The sequence below is a fragment of the Dipodomys ordii genome, unplaced genomic scaffold, assembly GCF_000151885.1.
Source record: "Dipodomys ordii isolate 6190 unplaced genomic scaffold, Dord_2.0 Scaffold17, whole genome shotgun sequence".
Classification (NCBI taxonomy): Eukaryota; Metazoa; Chordata; class Mammalia; order Rodentia; family Heteromyidae; genus Dipodomys; species Dipodomys ordii.
Window position 1 is genome coordinate 4209439 of NW_012267233.1, and position 18669 is coordinate 4228107.

General features: G+C 38.5%; 1 protein-coding gene across 1 annotated transcript in view; it reads left to right on the plus strand.

The window, feature by feature from the left end:
- Positions 1-18669, plus strand: part of Sybu (syntabulin (syntaxin-interacting)) — a 105211-nt gene that overhangs the window by 56427 nt on the left and 30115 nt on the right. The window contains exon 6 of the mRNA XM_013012384.1: positions 7123-7326. Within this exon, the coding sequence (XP_012867838.1) occupies positions 7123-7326 (204 nt within the window). The remainder of the gene's footprint in view (positions 1-7122; positions 7327-18669) is intronic.

The following is an 18669-nucleotide window of genomic DNA, read 5'->3' on the forward strand; positions in this document are numbered from 1 at the left end:
TTAATAATAGTGAGAAAAAATGGAAGCCTAAAATATCCTAAAAGATGGATGGAATTTGTCCTTAAAATCCCATGTTCATATCTACTTTAAATGGATACTTATTTAAAATAACATTTTCAAGAGCTTAAATATTTTGAAAATTTCATTGTACATTTTATTCAGATTAAGTGATAGTGAACTATTACGTTTACAACATTATCTATTTTTAAACCTTTATTTAAGTATTTTAAAGCAAATCTCCAGACATCATTATTTCACTATTTGCCTACATATCTTAATTTCATAAAACATACAGTTATCTAACATAATCATAGTACTATTTAAACAACATAATTTCTTTGTATGGTAGAGAACACTGAAATATCTATTGTCTCAAAAGTATTTGTTTGCTTTCTCATGGTATCAATTAGCCTAGGGATCCACACTTGTTTAAAAAAACAAGGGCAAGATAGTAAATATTGTGGATTTCTCAGGCCAGACAGCCTCTGTCACGATTATTCAGCTCTGCTATTATTGCTAGAGAGCCAGCACAGACAATGTAAAAGATTGGAAGTGGCTGTGATCCAGTAACACAGGCCGGACTGAAGTTGACCTGTATTTTGCAGTTTAGCAACCTCTGATTTAACTCATTATTCTCCATGCACTGTTGTAAGATGGACATTTATTTTAAGCCATTTTAAGGTTTGGAGGCATTACTGTGTAGGGGAGGGCAAAATTATGGGTTTTGTCTATTTTTTTTAAGTTTTGAGTGTCTAGTCTCCTGTCCTGTCAAGAGGTATGAACTTTGTTTTGTCCAAGATTGTGGCTGGTGCTAAGAATATTCAGTGGGTGTATTTTGGTGAGACCTTACTTCCTCCCTCCAGCATCAACTCACCCTAGTCTAAGGGTTTCATTCACTAGAGGTTGCAAAATATCAATCTATCTACTTTCATTAACCAGAATATTTTTGTAAGGAAAACCCATTCACTATCATGGACAGATTCCCATTACACTAAAAAATACATAGTTCATATAGGATATTTTTTGCAGTAAGAATATATGCCATTTCTTTCTCTTTAGTTGGCAATTTTCAATAGGAATAATTATTTCCCATATTATTTCCAATGATCCTGCAGATTGAATTTGAAAGGGGAAAGGGGCTTTTTCTCTGTTTTTGCATGAAAATGAATGTTTAGAATTCTTTACTACCTAATGGCTATTACTCGCTTGCATCCGTTTCTTCTTTTTTCCCTCTGGCAGAACTCGGCTTTGAATGGGCCTCCCTCTTGCTAAGCAGGACTCTACCATTGACCTATGTACCTAGTCCCTTGCTAATGAGGTGCCAACGTCTCACACTTGTAATCCTAGCCATGTGGGGGGCTGAGAACAGGATGATCAAAGTTCAAGACTAGCCCAGGCAAAAAAGTTCACAAGACCTCTTCTCAACTCAGAGTTGGGTACAGTGACATATACATGTCATCTCAAGTGATATGGTAGGCTGAAATCGGGAAGAACATGTATCCAGGCCAGCCAGGGCAGAACAATTCATTAGACTCCAAAACAGGCTGGATGCAGTGGCCTGGGCCATCCTCTGCTCTCTAGGACACTAACAATCATAAAGTAGACCTGATTACAACTCAGGAATGTGTAATAGGCAAGAAACAAGACCTAAACTCAAAAATAGCTAGCAAAAAACAACAATGAAAAAAACAAAAACCGTGCTAGAGGCATGGTAGAATTCCAGGTTAGCAAGTATAAATTCATGCAGCACTAGGAGGGAGGGAAATATATAACTATATAACTATATATATACATATATATATATGTACACATACTAATTATACTAGATACTAATACTAACTTAATTTAGAGCGTACTTTTACACATACTTTTCAGAATTATTATTAAGTATATAATTTTTAAAACTATATCCCTAGTTCTCAGAGTGCTTGTCATGTAAAGACAGAGGAAAAGTGATTTTAATAAATGAAGGTTTAACAACACCCAGGTATAGAATTATAATAATTGAAGGACAGCTGTGGCTCAAGTGGTAGAACACAGCCTTGAGTGCAGAAATGCTAAAGGACATCATTTAGGCCCTGAGTTCAAGCCTGAGTACTGGGACAAAAACAAAACAAACAAAACACAGAATTATAATAGTTGCCTGTTTTTCCTAGCTGTCTATAAACCTTAGGAACCTTTCCCCCTTAACAACAATGCAGATTCTACTCAGATGGTATCTTTCTTAGAGTACTTCTTAGTAACAACTTCTAAGGTTCTAGGTGTGGAATACCCTTTCTATCTTTTCTTCTTATATCAACAGAGTGTAAACAAATGACCAAGAACAGCAACGGAAGAACCTACTGCTGAGTATAGGGGAAATGGCTACTAATTAGTCTCCTCTTGTTATACAAGGCGATATTTTTTTTTTGATTGGTAGTGGGGCCTGAACTCTGGGCCTGGGCACTGTCCTTGAGCAGTAGTTCAAGGCTAGTGCTCTACCACTTGAGCCACAGTGCCACTTTTGGCTTTTTCTGCTTATGTGGTATTGAGGAATTAAATCCAGGGCCTCATGCATGCAAGGCAAGCACTCTACCACTGAGCCACCTTCCCAGTCCCAATGTGACCATTTAAATTACACCTTGGTGAGGGTTGCTTTTGCCTGAGTTCCTCTGGGGTGGGGGTCCTTCCTGGGCCCATCAAATACCAAATAGAGATACCAAATAGTTCTCCCTATAAGGAAACTACCTCATATTTTTTTCAAATGCATCACACTGCATAAAACATATAGAATGCCCCTGCTTCTTTAAGTAAAGTTATACTTACCATAAACAGTGGAGAAAGAAATTTAAATTTCCAATGGTAAAAATCTGAATGTTTAAATTCCTCTCTCTCCAGTAGACCTAGTCTTTTATATCTTCTTTCTAAAAATCTTGCTGCAAAGCTTTCCTCATGACAAAACCAAGCTGAAACGTCTTTACCTGCCTAACCATTCTTCTGGAATTGTGAGGTACCATACACTTCTTGGACAGATCATTTAGGATTTTTTCTCATTTTCTGCCCAGAAATAATTCCCTCGTTTCTATCCAATTAGAAGTTTTTGTCTTTGGATAACTTTTTAACAATTAATATAAACTTACAAATGCCAGAATTATAAAAGTACCATGTCTGCAAAGCCACAGGTTCTGTAGGTAGAAGTAATAGTCAGGGTAGTGGCAGGAAACAAGCACACTCAAAGAGTGCATCTTGTAAATGTATTCTCAGTCTACATGTAGTCACATGTAAGATCTAAAGAGAAACCTTTTGGTTTCAGTAGTCTTAGAAGCTCAGAGTAATGTGAACTGAGAATTTTTGTTTGCCTGTGCTAGGAATCAAACCCAGGACCTTCCATGTGTTAAGCAAGTGCTCAAGCACTTGAGCTATACTCACAGCCCTTCATTTCCAGAGACAGATTCGCTGTATAGTACAACCTGGCCTCAAATTCTTCATCTCCCCGCGTCAGCCTCCCAGGTGCAGGCATTACTACAGCTTCCCTGAACTGAGAATATTTGTACAGAATTTTGAAGAGGACTATTATCTTCATCTGAAATGATGGTCAGTTTCCATCTGTACCACGAAGAGGTGGAGATGGGAAGGGATGGCTGAGAAGGAGCCTAGATAAGATTTGTTGAAAAGATAACCACTTCTTCAAAGAGTAAAATCTCCCAGGGGCTAGGGATGACCAGATGACTAAAGCATGAAGTTCTGTGTCTATGCTGGGGTCTTACTTTGCATGATTTAAAGTGTGTCCTCTCTAGTAAGACAATTAACGATCCTGCCTTTTGTGAGCTAGACTATTTCTGGTTATTGTTGGTCCCATTAAACAAAACAGACACCTATCCCAGACTGTTCTCAGAACTCATTGATTTTCTTGGGTACATAGATGTTTAAATGCTAACTCCTCTGGCTAATTTATAAGCTCCACCAAGATGGGACTTGGGTACAATACTGGTCAACTACTTGAGCTTCTGAACTTGATACATATTCCTTAACAAAAAAATAAACGATTGTCTTCCTGCTTCATCTGAAGCACAGTAGTGGACAGTAAAAAGAGACATACATGTATGCAGCAGTTCATGTTTTAATAGGTTCCAAAAGTTCAATATTGATTTAGATGTCATACTCTGCCCTTGGGGAGCATAAATACCTGCAGCAGGTAAGGCATGTACCCTAAGTGAAAAATTGCTGTGGCCTTTCGCATGCTGCTACCACTCAAAGCTCCATTTGTCAATTTTTATCCAGACTTTAAATGCCTAATGCTTGACATGACTAATGCTGAAAATTCAGGGTAACATATTCTTATTTAGGGTAATTTATGGAACTGACTCCTAAGGAAATAATTTTAAGGGCAGTAGGCAAATCTTTTTTTAGTCTAAGGTATTTATTTTAGGTTTTGTAAATGTTCTTGTAAAGGTGATATATAGCGAAGTTAGTTATATAAGTTAGGTAATGAATGTTTCCTTTTGAAAGGTGCCACCCCTTCCTCCTTCTCTCTCATTTTTTCCCTCTCAACTTCCCTCCCCACCAAGTTGTATAGTTCATTTCCAATATAGTGTCTTTTGTTCCATGGTAGCATTGACACAGTGAGATCAAAGGAGGATATTCTTAGGAGAGGATTGCAAGAGCTCAAGAGCCATGTGCATATGATCATAAAAATGATGATTATTGAAATAGGTAAATGTTTGAATGATTAGACTTCATTCAAGTTTTGGACTAGGAATCAAGAAAGAGTTCCTCTCTGAAGCCATGCACAGACTTGTCACACCTTTTAAAATTTCAGGAGTGTGCCTGAATAATTAGCAGCCTTGCACTTTTAGATTCAGATTCTTGGAGTTGAAGCTGGGGCCTGCAAAAGAGAAAGAAAGGCAGGGATAGTAAAGAATGAGTCATAGCCACCCACAGAAGGCCTTGCCACACTAACCCTGGACCAGAAGGCCTTCAAGTGTTCAGGAAGTTCAGAGTATATCTAAAGGAGCAGCACATTCAGTAGCATGAGTAGTATATATCAAACAGCATGTCCAGAGACAGACTATTGGAGCTCCTATACTATGCCAAAAACTTAAAAAGAAAGAAAGAAATCAGGATGTGAGTGCCAAGTTCACTTTGTTCCAGGAACTAGGATATTTCATAATAAAAAATGAAATAGAAGCCAAATATGAAACAGTAGCATTTCTTTTTTGGGTGGATTCTAGGCATAATTCAGGCAATCTATATTTTATTCATATCTACTTCTCTTTCAGCCATGGAGTTTTAAGATAGCCCTGGATAGCTGGCAAATTATTTCAGTGCCCTTCATATTCATAAAAGCACAATAGTTCTAAAATTATTAGTGCTATATATCTTTCTTCATATGTCTAATTAACACCTGGATAACTGGCAGCAAAATATTTTCATAAATAAAAAATATGAAGAATAACAATTTACCACTAATTGAACATGTTTAGTAGATACGTATTGGCTCTAAATTTCTATATGATTGTCCTTATTTAAGCACATTTATATGAGCAGCCTGGGCTGCGGTGCTCATAGCACTAATCACTTCCCTTTGCTGGGCCTGAGGGCTCTCACCGGCCAATCTGCGTGTCTGGGAGAGAAGAGCAGCTGGAACCTCCTGTTGTGTGTCGGCGAGCAAAAGGCGGGTCTGGTAGGGCAGGGGCTCCGTGGCAGGCTTGGGTCCAGGTGGGGGAGTGGCTCGGGTTGCCTGAGTGTGCAGGGGCAGGAGCTAAAAGCGGGGAGCAGTAGAGAGGGGGCCGTTCCTGGGCAGGGTCCCGGGCCAGGGGTGCGTCTGGATGGCGCATCAAGGGGCTGGTAGGAGCAGCGGCCACAGGCTGCCACTGCTAGCTTGACTGCAGACTGGCCACACATGGGAGAAGTGGTGGAGATGGAGAGATGGTTGTCAGGAAGACCAGCTGGGCCAGTGAGGTGGCCCAGGTGAGCACCACAGCCACTTTGATAAATTCGGAAATTATTTGTAGACACTGGCAGTATGAATTTGCTGTTGCTTAAGAAGTATCTAGTGTCTTGGGGTTACTTCATACCATACATAGTAAATTAAGATAATGATCCTTTTTAATAATCATCTGAAACTTGAAAGTTAGAGGAGTGTTTCTGATGTAACATTTTCATTTTATCACTATGCTAGAGAAATGGCTATAATTGATGTGTATGTGACTTCTTTGAACTTCTAAAGCCAGACATCTTAATGGAGAAAACTCTATTAACCAACTGATGGATCAAGGGATGTAAAATTGGATAAGGTCAGGAGGATTCATGTAGCTTTATTTTCATAACTAGTGATCTTGAATTGTTTTAATGAACATTTTACTTCTAACTCCATACAAAAACCTGTAGAATTATATCACCCAAAATTATACCACATATCCAAACACATATTCTTATTTTATTTTTTGCCTGTCCTGGGGCTTGAAATCAGGGCCTGGGCACTGTCCCTGAGCTTTTTTTTTTTTTTTCTTAAGGGTAGCACTTGAGCCACACACCACTTCCCACCTTTTCTGTTTATGTGATGCTGAGGAATTGAACCCAGGGCTCCATGCATAGTAGGCAAGCAGTCTACCACTAAGGAACATTCCTAGCTCCAAGATAAAAATTTTTGACCACCAGAAAGCTCATTTATTTTACCTTGAAAGTATCCCCTGAAAGAAGAAGGATGAGCAAATGCAACCATGTTATTTAATAAGACACTATGAGAAAATTATCTATGTAATTTGTAGGCAGGGATAGGAGGGGAAAACTGAGTAAAGCAAATGAAGAGTGACATTGTCCAAAAAAGAAATATACTGATTACCTGACTTACGAAATGATAATACCTTTGTATAATATCTTAATAACAACAATACAATTATATTTTAAAACAGGGAGGGAAAGTATTCCCTTAAAATAGTTGATATTTTGTTAACATGAGTGGCTAAAATTTGGAAAAATGAAAGGAGAGTCATCAAAGCAGGGTCATGCACTGTAGTTAACCTGAACTTCACAAGCAGAGCACGTGTGTGTGTGTGTGTGTGTGTGTTACACAAGTGGCATCTAATTATCACCTTTGATTTTCTCCTCCTTATTAAATACACAACAATTGCTCTCTCTTAGATGACACAGGCTGTCCTAGTAGCCAGTCAGTGTCTCCTGTGAAGACGCCATCAGACACTGGAAACAGTCCCATTGGCTTTTGCCCTGGAAGTGATGAAGACTTTACCAGAAAGAAATGCACAATTGCAATGGTTGGTGAGGGAAACAGCCACAGCCAGTCAACTCGACATAAGAAGGAATCAAAGGCAGGCCTTGTAAAGCCAGGTAAGTGTACTTATTATTCCGTAGGTTATTTTTTTTTTATCAGATTAAAATGCTGGGAAGACTTCCCATTGGAAGCAAAACACCTGTCTATCAAGATAAAGATCACTAAGACTATACTAATACTGAGACATACTTTTCAGGGAGATAGAGAATTTGCTGTAATATTTGTTAATAATTAAGCATAGTGAGGTGTGCACCCATTTTTAAGAAATTTCTTTTTTAAAAAAAGGAACCAAGTATAAAAAGGCAGATAGCCTATCAGATGTTTAAACTCTATAACCAATTCTAACTTAAATTATAAAATAAAAAGACATTACTTGACATTATCTAAAGTTACCATAAGTTGTAAAAAAAAGCAATGGGATTCTGTAGAGCTGGGCATACATGAATTTTTTTTCTTTTTAAGTGATGTCATATGTGTTTACGTTCAGTAATTTAAAATCCTTAGATGCCATAAGGTGAAATGAAAATAACTACTGCAATGAATAGAATGCTACGAGCATTAGAATAAGTGAGTTGTAGCTGGGCGCTGGTGGCTCATGCCTGTAATCCTAGCTACTCAAAAGGCTGAGATCTGAGGATCACGGTTCAAAGCCAGCCTGGGCAGGAAAGCCCGTGACACTCTTATCTCCAATAAACCACTAGAAAACTAGAAGTGGCACTGTGGCTTAAGTGGTAGAGAGCTCGTCTTGAGCTGAAGAGCACAGGGACAGCGCCCAAGCCCAGAGTTCAAGCCCCACGACTGACCAAAAAAGAAAAAAAAAAAAGAATAGGTGAGTTGTCAAAATCTGAAATATGTAAGTAAATGTTATGCATCTCAGAAATACAAGCAAATATAGTCTTATTGATTAAAGTCAAAAGGCCTAAGCAATGACATTTAGGTACAACCTCTCTATTATATTCTTTTAACAATTACAATTACACTATATGTATATAACGCATATATAAGCCTAAGGAAAACAGATCCGTAGCTTACAGGAGTCTTTATTCCTCATTTGTCTTCTAAGTTTTGTTTCATGAAACATTATATAAGGAACTACAGATGGTTTTATTTAACAAAACCAAGACTTGGTTCATTGTCCTCTTAAACTGGATGCTAGCATCTCATGTATTTTCTGAAGAATTGCTGTGCACAGTTTTCATGAGGAATTATTCTCTGTCTTACTTTTGGCCAAACACAGACAGTGTCATTTGATCTAACAGAAAAACCTAAACTGTATGACCCTTTGGTGTACTATGAAAAAGTAAGAGCATAAAAAATAATGAGGAAGCAAAGATGGCATGTTAAAGAGGAAACTAGGGAATGTATAGAGTCAGGGGTATCCTCAATCCTTAAAACAGAATGAGCTAATCAGTTTGTTACTTTATGTATCCAAAGCCCAGGACTGCTTCTGTCTCTTCTCTCATTCTCCTGCTTGCTCTCACTCTTGCTCTCCTGCAAATTAATTATTAAATTGAAATTCAGTCTTCTAAAAATTGAGATATAGTTTACATATCAAGAAATTCACTCAGGGTGTACAACTCAGTGGCTTTTAGTCTATTCACATGATTGAGAAAACATCACCCTTATCCAACTCCAAAATATTCTTTTTATGCCACACAAAGCCCCATATCCATTAGCAGCCCCATATCCACTTTCCACTCCCCTCTCCTCAGCCTTACTGCCGCTAGCCCATGCCCTGTCTCTCTGGATTTTCCTATGCTTGGCCTTTTGTGTGAAACTTGTTTAACTTATGGTCATGTTTTCTAGTTTACCAGTGTAACATGTCTCAGTACTCCATTCCTTTCCACAGCTAGGATAATTTTCTACTATATCAGTATTTTATATTTTAAAATACCTTGTTTTTTTAAAAAAAAATCAAATTTAGGCTTACTAAAGAATAGCTGAGAGGACAATATGGAAAGTTTTCGAATACCCCTTCATTACCACTATCTCCATTATTTGCTGTAATTTCCAACTTGCCTTATTAATGTGGTGGTATACCATATTTTGTTTATCTGGTATACCACCTTGATGGATCTTTGGGTTGTTTATCAATAAACCATAATTGGTTGTTTTGTTGCTTTCTAGTTATGTGTAATAGTGCTATGAACTTTGGTATATATGCCTTTGTTTGAACACATTTGCAGTTCTTTTGGGTATACAGCTATGAATTCAATTATAATGTCATACAAAAATTCTCTGTTTAACATTTGGAGGAACTGTAAGATTATTTTCCAATGTGCCTGAACCATTTTATTTTCCTACCAGCAATGTATAAAGATTCCACTTCTCTAATCCTCTTTAATATTTATTATGAATATCATTATTTTAGCTATTATTATTGTAGACCTTTGATTTTAGTCTGTTGGTGTTTCTGCAAGCATTATGCCCACCTTTGGTCCTCAGCTCCACCCAAACCTGGAGCTTCTCCCTACCCAGGAGTTCCGCCATACAGCTGGCCCCTCCCTCTCTCCGCCCAAACCCACCTGAGCTCCCACCTACCATACTTCCTACCCCCAGATACCTAGATAGTGGAGGCTGTCATGTGCTCTCAAATCGGGAGAAATATGGCTCCTCTAATAATCTTTCTCCTGTGCCTGCCTGACTTCACGTGGTCACCTGGCAGGGATGTGGTAGATCCGTTCAGTTTCTATAACAATACCTGAGATTGGGTAACCCAGAAAGAAAAGAAACATTTCTTATAGCTTTGGAGGCTGGGAAAAATCTAAGTTGTGGATGAGCCTCTGGCCAGGGACTTCTGGCTTCACCATAATAACACAGAAGAGGGCATCACATGTAAGAGAGTGGAAATGTGCCAGCCTACCTCTCCTAATCTTCTCAAGTCATTGACCCCATCATGGGGTTATGTCCCTACATCCCATAAAAACATGCCCTATGGCCAAACAAACATCTATGCTTTCAGTGGTGGTGTGTATCTCCGTCATTAAGAACTATGAACCCTCCTGTCTTAATGGTGCATACTTATAATCGTAGCAATTAGGAAATTGAAGCAGGAAGATCACCAGTTTTAGGCCAGCCTATGCTATGTAGGGAGTTCAGGCCTGCCTCCTACAACCCTGAGTAAAAGGAAAAGTAACAACAAAAGTGGTGAATCCTAATTTAATCACTCTTGCCCAAAGGCAATGCTAACCATTTGTCAACTGATTAAATTAAACTGCTTAACTAATCTTATTTGTGTAGAACTAAGCTGAGGGAATCTGTGTTGTTTCTACCATTGCCTTTGAGAAAAACAACAACAACAACAATAATTCACTACAGCTTTTGAATGGAACTCAGTTCTTTCCAGTATGCTTTGTATTTGAGAAAAAGCTGCACAGTGACCTATAGTTCTCTGAACTTTTGACTGAATAAAGCTGTCAATCTCATAAATATAATGGGAGGAAATCCTGGAAGTGAAGCCTCTACCTGACACTAAAATTTAGAAAATGCAGAGACACAATCTGTTACTCCACAAGAAGGTACTGCTCTCAGGTGAAAACAGTCTGCCTTCTTTACAGCCCCAAATGACCCTCGTCTCAGTCAAAGCTGGTTCTTCAGCTTTTGACATGCAGTCTAATTAAAAAAAAATAAATAAACAAGCCACCTCATTAAAACTAATATTAATGTATTAAAATAGTAAGCAATTAGGAGCTCTTATACAGTTGCTCCGCTCCCCGCCCCCCACATTAAGTAATTAAAGCCCATTTACTTTTAGGTCCATTGCTCTAGATTTGGGAACACTGCTACTCAGCTCCAAAAGAGGTATTGAAATGCCCCGGAGGTCAGTCAGATGAAGAGCTAATAATGTTTTTGGAGCCTGTGATGCAGAGAGAAATGAGAAATATGTCACAGGCTGCTGGGAAGGGCTTGGAAGGATGAACTGAGCAGTGAGGAAGGCCAGGCTGCCAAGAGAGGCCTGTGGAGCACCCAGCAGGGATCCCTTCCTGCCAGGCAGGAACTCCTTCTGGAAACTTGTTGGAGACAGTGAGCCTTCTGTCACTTTGGCTTCTATCACTGAATACCTGCACAGACTAAAAAATGGCCAAAAAGGAGCAAACATTCCTAAAGACCAATTGGATACCAGTGGTATTTTTTTTTGTTTATTGTTGTTGTTTCCTTTTATCTATAATTCAGAAAAAAAAAACATTCAAACCTCACCTTTTTTCCTAGATGGGAAATAGAGGGCGTAATTTGCACAAGTGTTTAGGTTTAAGGTGAGAGAAGCATGAAGAATTTGGGATAAGCATGACCTTGTTTTTTATTTTGTAATGGGAGCTAGTTATATATCTGGGAGAGAGAGCAGAGGAAAAACCAAAGGGATGAAGACCTCCAAGGGAAACTTTTCATTCTTTAAGTAACTCCACAAGGGGGTTTCAATTCAATGTATGAATTTATGAGTACAGTGCATCCTGACCAATGCCACTCCTCCCACCCTCCTCCTCCGTCTCTGAGGGGAACTTTTTGGGCAATCCCATTGGAAACATTCCTTCCGCTTGTAATGCCCCCTAGTTTTTTGATGACATTATTTTACCTGGTAATGAAAAGTGTAATTGGATTACTATACTAGTATATTAAATGACATTCCTGAGCCAACTTTAATGCCAGATTTATTACTGGGGATTGCCTTAACCCTGGGAAGGAAAAAAAAGCCACTATCTTTGTTTTACAAGTAGAACTATTAAATCCTTTGTTCACCTTACCTGTTGGAGTGGTGGAGAAACAATTACACTAGTTAAACAAGTGATTAGAATAAGGGAAAGTAGAAACAGCACTAGAGGAGATTAAGGAGATAAGTAAAGAGCTAGAGCCTGGGGTCATTATAATATAAAAGAAATCCACATTTAGAAACGAAAATGTTGAAATCTGCATTTGAAAGGTGTCTGTGTATGGTCTCAGCCTTCTAGCCAAGTTAGTATCCTCTTGTTATCAGACACCACTTAGGCAATTGAAATTGGAGACTTGGCCAAGCTGAACTCTAATAACCTCACAACAATAGGGCAGAATTGGTTACTGTCACAAAGAGAGAGATTTCCCACATTCAGATACATTTGCTAGAAAACTCAGAAGGTATCAACTAGGTGATTAGTCAATACTGGTTCCTTTTATAGACTTAGCCCCACAGGTGTTTCCACTGCTCTTGTATCAAGCGTCCTTTCTACTTCAAAGTCAGTTCTGTAAAACAAAACAACAGCTATACAACTTACCTGGACTGAACTATTACTATGATAACTTGAGCTACATAGAGGAGAACTGATTGCTTAAACTCACTCAGCTTCTCTACAATTTAGGCGATCTAAACTGGCCTGTCTTGGGGGCAGGAATGTTATGTACTGAGAGACACAGAGGGCATTTTCTAACCACTAGACTTGAGGCTAACATAATAGATTCAAATGTTCATGTCACTGCTTTATAACTGAAGCTGTTTAATCTGAAGCTGCTCCTGGTCTTTTTTGAAATCTTGTGTTTTCATCTCTCTTTTTTTAAAAAGTGGTTGAAAAGGTGAGTTGATTCCTCACTGGATGTTACTGGCAGTTGATTAACTCTTTATAAAGATGTGACAAACTCCATGCACATTATTTATTTGTTTTTAATTAATTACTTCATTTATTTTGCTGTCTTGAACTCAGGGCCTAGGTGCTGTCCCTGAGCTTCGTTGTGTTCAAGGCTAGCACTCTACCACTTGAGCCACAGAACCATTTGAAGTTTTTTCTGAATAGTTTATTGGAGATAAGAGTCTCACAGACTTTTCTACCCTGGCTGGCATCAAGCCACGATCTCAGATCTCAGCCTCCTGAGTACAGTTAGGATTACAGATATGAGCCACAAGCACTCGGCTCCGTATACTTCATTTGCCCGAAAACTTCTCAAAGTTCCACCCAGAACTTTTTAGTATTTTTTTGTTATCACAGTTCATGGAAAACAAGAACAGCTGATGTAAGAAGAAGACAGTGACAGCAGTATAAATTATTGCTTGACAATGAATAAAGACATAGGAAAGACCACTATATAACTAGTGGATTTTTTGGGCCATTGTCAATTTTAAATGCTTTGTAATTCTTAATGCAGTAACTGATGCAAAAGCAGATGAAGTCATTGTGGTGGCAAACTTGGCAGAAAATGTTTGAAGCATTAGAAATATTTCCAAGCAGTGGAAAAAATAAATTTAGTTCTGAAAATGAAGGTCTGGGTTATGGAAACTTTTTATATTCTTGGGCAAGGCATTATTTCTCACTAATGATGAGCAAAAGCATTCCAGCAATAAAATTCAGCCTTATCTATAGGATGTAATCTGTTTCTGATATTGAATTATGAAAACATTTAGAAAGGAACTATAAATGTAATTATAGGCTCAGATAACACTGAAAAAATGGCTGATTTTTGAAACTGATAATTACTGAGTACTGACTGTCCCAGCCCGAATTCCAAGCCTTTAACTCATTCAATCCTAAATATTAGTATAAAAACAAATGTTCCCTCACATGTGGGAGGGTCTGGAGTGCACTTGTGCTGACCAAAACAATGAGAGAAGAAGGGGAAGACATTGTCTGTGTAGTCAAAGTGACAGGAAGCCACTACCGGGCAACAAGAGAGAAGAAATGATTTGATTTATGTGTTGGGATGTCTCTGTTGCCTCTGTAGAGCTTGGTTTCTCAAAAAGTAAAACTGGACATGAAAGTTAGCCTATGGAGATGGAGGAAATAGCAAAGTTACAGGGGTACAATGTCTATAACTTACTATAAGGTCTTCATTTTCCTAAAGAAGTCATTTTATTTACTAGCTCCAGTAATCCTTTAGATATATGGATGAATTGCCAATAAACTCTGAGTTTATTATTTTAGTTAAATGTATTTGTAGCATTATTAATTTAGAAACACTGTGCTCTACTCATATCTTTATCTTTGCTAGGACTACTCTGTGTGTGTGTGTGTGTGTGTGTGTGTGTGTGTGTGCGCATGTGTATACATGTTGGTCATGGGCTTAAACCCAGGGCCTGAGTGCTGTCTCTGAATGTTTTTTTTTTGTTTGTTTGTTTTTTTGTGCTGAGGACTAGCACTTTACCCCACAGCTCCACTTTTGACTTTTTGGTAGTTCATTGGAGAGTTTCATGGACTTTTCTGCCCAAGCTAGCCTCCAACAACAATCCTGAGATCTCAGTCTTCTGAGAAGTCAGGATTACAAGCATGAGCCATCGATGTCTAGCTACTAGGGCTACTTTTTAAATAATCTAACTTTTCCAGAGCAAGTAATCATCATCCTCAATTTGTTCAAGATGAAGCAGTTTTGAATCCATTCCACATACTATTACTAGTCAATTTTCAAGATTACAAGTATTATGAGGATATTGATTGTTATAATAAAGAGATCCGATGTGACACAGGTTTAAATTAGACAGGTATTAATTTGTGCCCTGCAAATAGCACATAGGTATTTGGGAGATGTAGGCTGGTGGTAGTTAGGCCAGTTTTTCACTTGTCAGCTAGCAGGCAGGAGGAAAAGACTGAGAAGAAGTCCTCAGCCACATTAATGGCAGGATGAAAAAGTGGCATATGTCATTTCCAATTCTATTCCAGGTCATCTTACTCAAATGGAGATGACCTGTTATTATGGAAGAAGGGAAGAATAGAGGTGGTCACTGATGAACCAACAACCTGTCCCAGCACGCACTGCATAGTGGAGGGACTGTTGGAATTTCAGCTGTAGCTTATATGAACATCCGTCAGTAGGCAAAGCTATTTAATGCCTGAATTCAGCCAAAAATGTAGGATTTGTGATCTCTCCAACTTAACTCCTAACTCTATTACAATTTAATGCAGCCTTTAAAAGGCTGGAGGTGTCATTCTTTAATTTAAAAACATTCTGTTATTTAATTTCTGTCTTTCTTCAGTTGACTTCTGAAGGCAGCTAAAACTCGCAGAGACGGAGGCCACTTTTTCAAATAGCACTTTTAGTTTAAAGAAAGTAATTAGGAGGGAGCCCTGCAATGAGAGGTTTTAGAAAGGCTCTAATAGAAGATTTCTTCTTTTCTGAAAGGTAGTTGTAAGAGAAGGAGGAGTAACCAACCCTATGTTTATAGACATTGAGAGAGGATACAGAGTCACCTGAAGGTCATGGGCGGATGGGGGTGGGGGAGGAGTTTGCTTTATCACAGTCAGATATGTTTTCTCTCTTTTTATTTTGTTTGGGTTTTTTTAACTGTATTTTTTTTGTCTTTTTTGGTACTGGGGATCGAACCCAGGACGTTGCACTTGCTAGCAAGCGCTTTGCCACTGAGCTACATCACAGCCCTCTCTTTTTATTATATAGGGAAATAATGAATACTTAGCTTTTGTACATTGCTGTGAATTTCACAAATGATATTAGATATATGTGAATATATCCATCCCATAAATCCTGCACAACATAGAGAGGTAGACAAGTATATCCTGTAGCTTTGGGGGAAAAAAAAAATCAGTGTTGGCATTTGATAATATTTGCCTGAAGTACAGTATCTGCTTCATGACCACTCTCTTTATTGTTATAACATGAGAAATGAAGAAAGTTTATGAAAGACACATGAAGGTGTTTGAACGTCCAATCCTTTCATGTGCATTGATTCTATTTTATCATGAGTGCCTAATTATTGGAAACTCACCTGATATGATGAAGGAATTTTGTAGAAATGTGTTTACTTCAAGAAAACTTCTGCTTGGAAAAGAATTTGTCTTCAGTTTTTTCCACTGAGCCCCAGATTCCATCTTGCTTCTCCTCAGAACAATGGCTTTTCCTCTATTCCTGTCTTTCAGCCAGGGCAGTGAAGTGCCTTGCATATTTAAATAGCATTAATTCATGAAATAACTAAGCAATTTCCTTAAAAATGCCACAGGCTTACCATTAAATGTAAGAATATGTGAGATTTTGAGGTACTTTCTTTGCTGTTCATTGGGACATTATAATTAATGTGAAATTGTCTACACATTTGTTCCAGTATTGTCAAAGGATTAATCTTGACGGTTGTGTAGGCATTTACTTGGGTTTGACAATTTGGCATTTCTAGAAAAGCTTTGTGTCCATTCATGAGGGCGATGGTTCCATTTGAAACGCTGCAGTCACAAGGGAGAAGGCTGTGCTCTTTGCTGATAGGCCAGCTCTCCCTCTGCCTCCTGTTGCTATGGTGCCCAGCAGAGGAACTTCCTTGCCCTGCACATGCAGAAGGCTAGGTCTCCATGGATACCCTATTCTAAGACTGTACTCTGTAGAGAGATGAGCTGAGCTACACACACTGTATTTCTGCAAAAAACATACCCCAGCCTATAGTGGGAGGCTATTTGCAGAGGCAGTGTTTGCCATGAAAGTCTACGGAGCTTACCTTCTAAGTAAGTAGTATTAGTCACAGTAAGTAAATAATTATATTGAATTACAAAGTGTGATATGCTGTGTGTGTGTGTGTGTGTGTGTGTGTGTGTGTGAGCATGTGTTTATGTATAAAGTTAGTTGTAGCAGGCTAAGAATGCATACTGAAAATTCTTCAGCTTAGCCTTTTGAAATATCCTAAATGTAGGAGTTTCAGAATTTCTAAACTTTTGAAATTACACACATGTATTGTTGAAAATACCCTAGTCGTTTGTGAATCTGTTCATGTAAGTTGCTCAGAATTTAAAGAAGATGGACCATACAGTTTAGAATATATTTTGATGTTCTATGTTCGACTTAGCCTCTCACTCTTGAGCATTGCATATTGCATTTGTAAATACCACTGGTGCGCTTGAGAAATAAATGAGCACATCTCACAATTAAGGCTAATTGGCACTGCACAAGGCTTGCATTGGACCTCTGTGTAGGCTGAGATGCAATGTATTTATTGTCAAGAGAAAGCCTGCTCATATGGCTAGCCAAAAGAAAGCAAGTTCCCCATGAAAATTATTCAGAGCATGTGTCTCTGGGCCATTTTATCATTTCTCCCATGGCATCTAGTAGAATCTCTGAAATTCTTTTTTTTTTTTTTTGGTCAGTTATGGGCCTGAACTCTAGGCCTGGGCGCTGTCCCTCAGCTCTTCAGTTCAAGGCTAGTGCTCTACCACTTGAGCCACTGCACCACTTCCAACCTTTTCTGCTTATGTGGTACTGAGGAATCGAACCCAGGGCCTCATGCATGCAAGGCAAGCACTCTACTGCTGAGCCACCTTCCCAGCCCCTCTGAAATTCTTATTATCTGTAGAATTGGAATGTATTTTTGTCTACCACTTTATTTTTCTATACAATTCAAGAGCACGCCCAGGGTTGGATTCCTAATGTTGTGAGACATATGGGTCACCTTACAGGATTTGTTTCATTGGCTGGGCAAGTGGAGAATGTCTGTGGTGTTAAAGTCAATTAGTAGAAGCACAAGGAAGAGTATACATATGGTAAGTAGAATGCTAGCTCAGTAGCCTTAAACTGTAAAATTGAGATTTTAGGTGGTTTACAGGAGATCGCTATCATATAGCAACACCAAACAAAAAGCAGAAGTGGACTACAGTTGTATAAAGAAACTCACTGTTAATCCAATGAAAGAGTGAACACAAAGCATTATAAATTTATTTTTCTAAACCTCATGATCATTCAAGGAAAGGGTCCACTATACAGTGTGCCATCTATGCTGACAGTTAGTCATAGTGCAATCGTAATTCTCCAGAAGAAGTTAAAAAAAATCCTACCCATTTAGAATGTATATGTACAAGCTAGTGGCTAGTAAGCTCACATATGTAATCTTAGCTATTCAGGAGGCTAGGATTTGAGGATCAAATCATGATTTAAGCCAGCACAGAAAAACAAGTCCGTAAAACTCTTATCTGCAATTAACCACACACACATACACACACACACACACACACACACACACACACACACACACACACACAGCTAGAAGTGTAGTTGGAACTGTGGTGCAAGTGGTAGAGTGCTAGCCTTGAACACAAAAGCTCAGGAACATCCCAAGTCCCCGAGTTCAAGCCCTAGGATTGGCACCCACACAGAAAAAGAATATATATGTACAAATAACTACATTGTTCTTCATTGTATCACAAATGCCAAGATTCAGGTCATTGACTTAATATTGTACAGATATAATTTCCATTATACAAAACATTATACAAAACATCTGACAGACATAGGTACATGATAAATTCTATAGGGATCTTGATTTTTGTTATGTGGAAACCTTACCACATTTCTACTACTACATTAGCAGTAGAAAGCCCATATCCATCTCTCAAACTATATGATAAACTCCTCCCACTCATCTCTGAAGACTGGTGTATGGTGGGATTTTCATGCAACTTCAAAATGTCTGCATCTTCTTTGGAAAATTCTTCCCTCATCTGTGTCATGCAGATGATTAGCAA